Source organism: Sprattus sprattus (assembly GCF_963457725.1).
Source record: "Sprattus sprattus genome assembly, chromosome: 19".
Lineage (NCBI taxonomy): Eukaryota > Metazoa > Chordata > Actinopteri > Clupeiformes > Clupeidae > Sprattus > Sprattus sprattus.
In genome coordinates, this window is record NC_137917.1 from 20436896 (window position 1) to 20446211 (window position 9316).

General features: G+C 44.3%; 1 protein-coding gene across 1 annotated transcript in view; it reads left to right on the plus strand.

Annotated features, from left to right (window-relative positions):
• Positions 1-489: 489 nt before the first annotated feature.
• usf2l (upstream transcription factor 2, c-fos interacting-like) overlaps positions 490-9316 on the plus strand; it is a 15119-nt gene continuing 6292 nt past the window's right edge. Inside the window, exons 1-7 of the mRNA XM_080857291.1 lie at positions 490-626; positions 1548-1588; positions 1791-1909; positions 2901-3020; positions 4256-4412; positions 4966-5053; positions 8263-8301. Coding sequence (XP_080713417.1) covers positions 589-626; positions 1548-1588; positions 1791-1909; positions 2901-3020; positions 4256-4412; positions 4966-5053; positions 8263-8301 — 602 coding nt within the window. The 5' untranslated portion in view covers positions 490-588. The remainder of the gene's footprint in view (positions 627-1547; positions 1589-1790; positions 1910-2900; positions 3021-4255; positions 4413-4965; positions 5054-8262; positions 8302-9316) is intronic.

The window sequence follows — 9316 nt, forward strand, 5'->3', positions numbered from 1 at the left end:
CTTTTTGAGGTGCATCAGTTGACCCTGGTAACTGGTCATGAGTATGGAGGGGGTGGGTCTGGGATGCTGCACACCAGTGTTAATCCTCCTGGAAGTGTACTGCGCCTAATTCAATTAAACACTAACCAAATAAATTGGTTTAATGACTTCAAATGACCGGATGACTCTATTCCATATTTGGACCAAAACTGCCCTGAGATAGAGCGGGATGATACGAGGTCGTGGTCAGAAGTTAATACAATTGTGTGTAACGCCACCCCATAACTAACAACTGCATACAACCGTATGAGATCATTATTAATCGAAACACAGTTATTGAAAGACCACACAGTTTAGCCAACTTCGATAGCTAGTTCTTAGTGAAGAAAAGATAACTTTACCTGTCATTGTCATACAATGTAAAGCTACGGTTTGGAGAGAGGTTCAACAATATACAACCAACCTCCAGCAGCGGACTCCATTTACATTGTGCGCCCGGTTGGTGCCTCACGTGTCCTGGACTGTCTCTCTCACATGACCCGAGTGTTTGTTCCCGTGATCAGCACTTCCATCTCCGTGTCACTATATCACATTTAAATTCTTACCCTGATGGATATGCTTGAACAGGGTCTGGATAACACGTCAAGGTAACGATTTATAGTTTGATAGCTAAGCTTTCGGCTGTGCATAGCCTCCTCGTACAAGGCCTTGCTTCTCTAAAACAGGTGCTGAAGACCTCAAGTGAACTTTTAACTTGTAACTATTTGTGTTGGGTGTTATAAACTGCAACCGTTTGCTAGCTAATAAATTAGCAGATTACAAAGGGGTTATCCGACTCACACCTGTAATTTTACGATGAATGCCTCAGTGTTAGCAATCGCAAGCTAACTATAGATTTTTTTATGTCAATTACGAAAATTACGTTAACTTAGATCACTTAGAGCTGTAGAGCTGGTAACATTCAGAAATATGTTAAATACATTGTCGTTATTTAAGTGAGTTGGTAAGTATTTTGTATTCGATATCTTAACCCTCGTTGGTAGATAAGCTAACAACCTTTTTTCCCCTTTGCGACATTAATACCGATAGCAGAAAATGGGCAAACTCAGAGCTGTCAGCTAGCTCTCTGGCGCGCTGTGTTGTTCATGTTTTTGTTAGTGTTGAATTGTCAATAATTACAAACAGGTCCAATTATCAATTTTATCAGGATGCATTATTCTTTTCTACTTGTATGATTTTACCTGTCAGTTAAAACTATACGCTTTTTAAAATAACTTTGAAATGGTTGGACATACTACTACGCGAGTTACTTTTAGGTAGGCGGCAACTGGGTTTTCAGAGTTTTAGGGAGCTTGTCAGTGATATGTTGGTAGCTTGTGCCGAGTCATTTAGCTACATTGTAGTCGGTTTTTTTTTTTTAGAGAACGTAACATTATTAATAATAATAATAAACTTTATTTATATAGCACCGTTCATGCAAAATAATGCAGCTCAAAGTGCTTTAACGAAATGATTGTCTTGATTATATATATATTTTTAAATCTAAAAAAATCTTTCTGCACTTTTAGTCACCAAAAACAAGAGGAAGAGGCTGTTCAAATATCTGAAGGTATGTTTACAGCTAAGATTCTATAGTAAATAAGTGCAAATGTTCTTGTCATTTATTCTTTTATCTGAGCATTGTACCATATTAAGAAAGTAATGGCATAATTGTACTTGTATTGCTCTTGCTATCTCTTCACAATGTAGAGGTGAAAATTGAGACAAGCAGCACACTAGTGATGACCTATTCAAATGTCTTCCTTTTTCAGCAGAGAGCGCCACTGGAGGGGAGCAGACTGCAGTTACTATAGCGAATGTTCAACAGGCCACAGCGTTTACAGACCAAAATATTCAGTACCAGTTTCGTACAGACAGCAGTGGTGGGCAGGTATGTTGCTTTGTTGTCTAACTAAAATGTTCCAGAAAACCAAGTTGAGCCTGTGAAGTTGATCTTAGATGGTACCAGTCATTAGCAAGTCAGACTGTATCATAGCATCCTTCAAAATGGTTCATGGTAGCAGACAATTTTTAGTTGGGGACAGATAAGGGATCATTTCACAATTCCAATTAATGACCTGTATTTAATATTACATTAAGTAGAGTTATAAGTATCTAACAGTATTCTCTGTGTCTGTAAAGACACTGGTTATTTTCATGATAAGTCACTCAGGCATTCCTTATACAATTAGTAGGATGCTGAGGAGAGAAAGAGGTCCTGTGGAGTTGATCCCTTTCTCCACAGTCTGTGGCCGTAAACAGTGTCGGTGTGTGTGGTCATGTGATGCCAATCTCTCACTGGGATTGGCATGGGGCCGCTGTCACATGTCAGTCAGGAGGCCGGTCACATGGTTAGGAGTGGTAAACGGGAGCATTTACAAATACTCTCTCTGAACAAACAACTGGTCTTTTCTGGGCTAGGGAAAATTAGATCAGCGGTAGCCAGATGAGCATGTTTGTGTGTGTGTTTGTGTGTGTTTGTGTGTGTGTGTGTGTGTGTGTGTGTGTGTGTGTGTGTGTGTGTGTGTGTGTGTGCGAGCGCGTGTGTGTGTGTGTGTGTGTGTGCGCGCGCGTGCAGAGATGAGGGCATGTCTAGGTCTACAAACCCCACGCCATTTGGTCAGGTGAACAAGTTAAGGTCCAAAACGATAATAATACTCTCTTTCTAAATCTTGTTTCTCCTTTACTGCGTTGTGTGTCACACCGCCTATGGCATCAGGAAGGTCCTGGTTGACCCCATACGACCTGTAAACAAGAGCAACATTCATGAGAGCTAGTGGTTTAGTAATTAATTTATCAAGCAGGAAATATCTCTCTCTTTATCTCTCTATATCTCTCTCTCTCTCTCTCTCTCTCTCTCTATCTCTCTACCTCTGTACCAGGTGACGTACCGGGTTGTCCAGGTGACCGATCAGTCTCTGGAGGGGGCGGATGAGGGCGGAGGGACTGTGAGCGTTGTCTCTGCAGCAGCATTTGCCAGTGGCCCACAGGCTGTTGCCCAGGTAACACACACAACAGTTGTCGTCAGGACAACCAGCCATCGCCATTTGCAAAGCAAGCTTCAGAGTTAGTACTCCACTTTCTAACAGTCCCAAGGAATAACGAATCTCATGGCTTGTTTCAATAGAGAGGGCTCTTTAGAATCACAAACCACTGCAAGTCATGGTGCCCACGAATTAGAGTCCCTGTTTCAAAGGCGGAACTCTGTGTAATAAGTTTGTTCAAGATTAAGAAGCTCCATTCAAAAACTTGCTGTATCTTTGTTTACAGTATTCCCTCTGTAAAATTGGTTGTGTAATACATGAAAGCAAAGCAGTCTTGAAAATGCCAACCGTTGGTTCATAAAAAATTAAAATTGAAGATTTGGCTTGTGTCAGCTTTCCTTCACAGCCCCACATGAACACATGTAACACTCCCAGGAGCTAAAGCAATACCAACCCCTCTTCCCTGTCTGTACCCAGCCGCAGGTATTTACCACCTGCACCCAAACCCCTGCAATGTGTCTCCTCTGATCTCACAGAATCAAGACATGACAGTCAGCAAACAAAAAAAAAGCCAAAAATATGAATGTATTTTTTTTCTCTGTACATGCCTTGAGGCTTAAACTATTGTTGATTTTCACCTAAATTAAAGGTCAGCCACATCGCCCTGATTAGACAAGTATCACACCATTAAATGGAGCCAATGGTACAAGGAATTCAACTATTTATATGGTGCCGCAAAGCATGAGACATCACTCTCATGACAGGTTGTTCATATCGCAGGACAGTGACGATAAGGCTGGAATTTTCATATAGTTAATTCAGTTTGATGGGGTCATTGACTGTCTCTGTTTTTATAATGTCATCCAGAGATTTCCTAATCAGCAGCAATCCAACCGCGTTCTCATTCGCTCCTTATAATGGTGTTATGGTGTTATAATCACGTTATTTGCATGCTGTATCACACAGAAATATAAATAATCCCTCCACAACAGGTAAACACACATGCATCTGTTCTGTGTATTCAAAGAAATGTTTGATGTCAGTACTGTGTGTGTAGATGATGTCAGTAGTGTGTGTGTAGATGATGTCAGTAGTGTGTGTGTAGATGACGTCAGTAGTGTGTGTGTAGATGATGTCAGTACTGTGTGTGTAGATGACGTCAGTAGTGTGTGTGTGTAGATGCAGTCCTCCTTCTCTGTTTTATCTTTACCGCAGCATTTGGTGTCTATCGTAACACCTTTCTGTTCCTGCAGGCTGTGATCCAGAACCCGTTCTGCAATGGTGGCAGCCCCACGGCGGAGACCGTGGCAGGGGAGACGCGCTTCGCCTATTTCCCAGCAGCCGCTGTGAGTGACGGCACGGCCGTTTCCGTGCAAGCCACGGCCGATCCCACACTCACGCAGGCGGGGGGTAAGAACCTACAGATGACCTCTGCGCTAGACGCCTGAGCTGTGCTACGCTCCTCAGCTCGCCGTTAGAAACGCCAAGAGCAGCCAAAATGTACCACATTATGATCGTAACAGTAAGGTACAGAGAAATGTACCACATTATGATCGCAACAGTAAGGTACAGAGAGATGTACCACATTATGATCGCAACAGTAAGGTACAGAGAAATGTACCACAGTATGATCGCAACAGTAAGGTACAGAGAAATGTACCACATTATGATCGCAACAGTAAGGTACAGAGAAATGTACCACATTATGATCGCAACAGTAAGGTACAGAGAAATGTACCACATTATGATCGCAACAGTAAGGTACAGAGAAATGAACCACATTATGATAGCAACAGGAAGGGACAGAGAGCACCGGTTTAGGAAAACAAGTAGTATGAAACACAACACAACACAGCACAGCACAGCACAGCACAGCACAGCACAGGTCAGCAGAGCACAGCACAGCACAGCACAGCACAACTGTTTGCTTTCCTTAAATCGGTCTCTCCCTCTCTCTCCTCAGGTCAGTTTTATGTGATGATGACCCCCCCAGATGTTCTCCAATCCGGCACCCAACGCACCATCGCCCCTCGCACACACCCATACACCGCGTGAGTACCTATCACACACACACACACACACACACACACACACACACACACACACACACACACACACACACACACACACACACACACACACACAGGTGGACTCCAAACCCCTCAGTAATGTCAAGCATTCTAATTGGCATTGTGTCCTGCCAGCCTCCCTCGCTGTGCTGCTCCCTGTATACTTTGCATTCTTTAAAGTACGCCCTGTTTTTGCCACACATTCAGGAATTCCCCCCCCCCCCCCCCCCCCCAGGCCTTTCAGACACAGAGCCTTTATGCCAGCCCCTCTCCCTAATCATCCAAGGGTGATCTTAATTGTATATTTGGCTGCAGCTAGGCCGGGAGCACCATGCACAAAAATGCTGCTCATGGGCCTTTCAGCTTCAAGGCTGAAGACTATTGTTGTGTTAATACATGCCTCTATGTGTGTACAGTACGTTTGGCAAAAGTACTCTTACAGTACTTCTTTCTCCAAGTGTGTTGCTTGGCGATGGTTGAAAAGGAAGAGCCAGATGTTTTTATGGAGCTCACATTAACATCCTGTTAGAAGAGGAGATCTGTGAGACTTGGAGAAAATGGGCAGCTAATAGCTGTAGATGCCTCAGACTATGTGGTGGTTTTTAGGGCCACTGCATGTGTGTGTGTGTGTGTGTGTGTGTGTGTGTGTGTGTGTGTGTGTGTGGATGGGTTGGCAGGCGGGTGTGTTCCTCTTTTTCACATAGGGGGTCAGTAATGTGGGAAAGAAAGAGAGTGAGAGAGGAATTTGTGTGTTCCTCTCAAGCTCTTCTTACTCAACATCCTCATCATTCTCTGGTGATCTGTGTGTGTGTCTGCCTGTGTGTGTCTGTGTGTATGTCTGTCTGTTAGTGTGTGTGTGTGTGTGTGTCTGTCTGCCTGTCTGTGACTGTCTGTCTCTCTGTATCTCTGTGTGTGTTTTGTAAAGTAAACCAGAATCAGTAAAAACTACAGGCCACTCATTTTGAAAACGCTGCTAGCCTGATATCGCTGGACATTCCAGTTTTCCCGTCGGGTTATGCCCCGTCCAACGGACTATCAGAAATTATCCCCTAAGTGAAATAAATCCCCCCCCCCTTATTTACCTTTTTGGAGCTTTTGACTTGGCTATTTAGAGGAAAAGGTTTGACCCTCAAACAAACAATTTGTTGATTGTTTTGTCTTCTAGGAAGTGTACCCGTTATTTGGGAAGATACTACTCCAGCTGTTGCCCTTGTCCACAACAGCATTCCACGGAAAAAAGTATAGCTGAGATAAATACTGTTTTCCGCATGTAACAAACATGTATATCTCATAACGAAGCGTTTACACCACAACATGAATTTGGATTTAAAGTGAATTTTGCGAGCCCTGATTTAATACAAAAGAAAAAAAAATACCAAGACGATGAAAGATATTAAATTGATAAATAGATTGTTTTATATCAAAAGAAGGCTGTTAATGTCACATGAAGAGAGAGCGTTCCTAACAGGCCCCGCCGTGTGTTTACCCAGGGGAGGAAAGGCTCCTGTTTCCCCTTCAGCTTTGCCATGTTTATTAAAAAGGCATTTCGCCACAGTTTGCGGTTTTTGTTAGTCATCCAAAGAGATCTCATGATGCTCGCTCTCTCTCTCTCTCTCTCCCTCTCTCTCTCTCTCTCTCTCTCTCTCTCTCTCTCTCTCTCTCGCTTTCTTTAAAATCTAATTTGAGGGGAGGAGAGGTGGCTTAGCGTGTCTTTTGAAGTGGTGAAAGACAGCCAGATGTGTCATCCCACTCCTCCGGATGCGGGGGACAAAGCAGCTGGGGGGGGGGGGGGGGGGGGGGTTGGGGTTGGCAGCGTTTTTGGTGCAGTTTAGGTTTAATGCTGATTCATTAACAGATTTTAGGATCAGACGTGTCCTGCTTATCTTCTCGTATCCTCCCACAAACACTCGCTCTAGTGTCGAGAAAAGAAATTGAAATAATTGGTCACAGTATGCTTCACACTGCATGGATGTGCAGTCAAATGCAGTATTATAGTTTTTTTGTTTGTTTTGTTTTTTTCTTCCGATCTCCGATACGTGCTTAACTAAGCATGCAGATGATGTATGTGAAGTGCGATGAAACCAAGTGGAACTGCAGCTGCTCGAGAAGCGCAGCCGCAGCATTGAGCGTCGCACAAGTGTTTTTACGCAGATAACTAACTTGGAATGAAAGCCTGAACAGCACGGCGCGAAGTGAAGTGTCAGCCGGTGATGATCTTTCACGCCGCCGTGCCAGCTCTCAATCGATGCGAGCGGCTGCCTGGCTGCCGTTGGCGTGCGCTCAGCAGAGGCGTCGAGGCGCTCCTGGCTGATTGACAAACCCTCCCGGAAAACGCTGACGCCTGTCAGGGTGACGAGGTTGTGCCGCAGAGGAAGCATCCGGATCATCCTGCCCCTCCCCCCACAAATCCCCACCACCCCATTTGTTTTTGCGCTGATAGGGGGTTAGTGTAGAAGTCTACTTCTGCATGCCCGAATTACTGTGTGTGTGTGTGTGTGAGGCTGTTTACAGTACATTGTTTGTGGTGTCCATGGTGTGTGTGTGTGAACATTGTTTGTGGTGTGTGTTTGTGTATGTTGGTGGTTGATGGAGTGGTGATGGTGCTTTTTGTGGTGGATGTCTGCATGTGTGTGGGTGGTTGTATTTGTGTGTGTGTTTGTGTGTGTGTGTGTGTGTGTGTGTGGTGCAGGTGTTGAGTCCCTGTGGGCAGCACGTCTCCTGAGGCTATGGGCTGATCTTGAGTTGATCTGTGGCTTCGGCTCCTATTGATAATGCTGGGTCCGTGTCGGCCATTTATCACCCTGCTCAGGCACAGGACTGGAATCATTGATGAGAGCAGAGGGAGGGAAGAAAGTGGGAGGAAGTTTAGTGATATATAAATCAATTAATAAATATAATATAAGATAATAATATAAGTGAATAAAACACATCCTCAGATTGGGAAAGAAGGAACCAGAATGCCACTGCAGTATTCTGTATGGGAGGGGATCATCTTGACATGTGAACTTTTGACTTCTGGGGCTTCTGCCTGTCTGCATGCATACCCTGTCAAACCTCACCTCCTCTGGGGCGTGCATAATGTGCTGTGACTGATGCCATGACTGACATGTGGAACTCTGAGAGCATGAGAGTAAATAAATACATCCCCCCCCCCCCCCCTGACAACTCAACACTTAACCTGCCATTCACAGAGAGGACGTCGCGCAGCTGCAGGAGGATGCGTCGAACTGGTGAGGACTCCTTTCACATCCCCTTAAACCCATTGCAAAAAAAAAGACCCCTGCACCCACATCTGATCTGTCTGATCACATGCTTAACATTAATCTCTCTCCGAAAGCCAGACCCACACCTCAGGCAAGTTCCCGCTCTTGTGGCCTCTGAAAGGCAAAACCGTGTGGTTTGGCTGGCTTTGATCTGTCATTGTGTAACAGAGGCGTAATGACTTCCCCAGGTAATCAGATTCTCCAAAGCCGTGAGCCAGTCGCCGTTTCCCAGGGAGCCCATCACACGTTTTTTTTTTTTTTAGATCTGTCCTCCTGATAGAAACGTGACCGCTAAGTACTGAGTCTCTGTGACCTAACGCAGGGGCATGGCAGTCAATTCCCAGGAGTGAGATTGGAAGACATTTCTCAAGGCTGTTAGCTTTTATTGTGCCATGAAAACAAATACACCTAAGCCCTCGTCCTCACATACCCCTGGCTATGTGTTCAATTATAGTAAACAATACAACAGCGGGATGAGCTGCCAGCTGCTTCTTTTTTTTTCAGAGGGCAGATGATGTCTGCGAGGTTTGAAGGACAGCCTTTCAGGAAATCACAGGCTGATTTTCTTTTTGTGTCCTTTTTTTTCGATTTGCCATTAGAGGCCTAATGAAAGCGCTTAGGTGCCAGACAACCGATGTGAGAGACACATTGGCAACCCACAGACACGGCCAAGCATTTTAGCACCCACGCCTGCTTTACCTTACTTTTTCTGTGTATTAACTAAAGGTAATTTTTTTGAATGGGGGGGTCACAAATTGGCACTTAACTCGCTAGGCTAATTTAGCATTTTTTTTTTGTGCGTGATGGGAATAAATAAGGTGGGAAAAGTCTGCACTTAATACAACATAGCACTTCATGCCTGTTTAAAAAAAAAAACAACAACAAAAAACCCAGCTAGCTTGCGTAGATAAGCACTTGGATCACTTTCTTATCCAGTATGACATTTGAACAACAAAAGGTCACACCAAACAAATCAACAGAT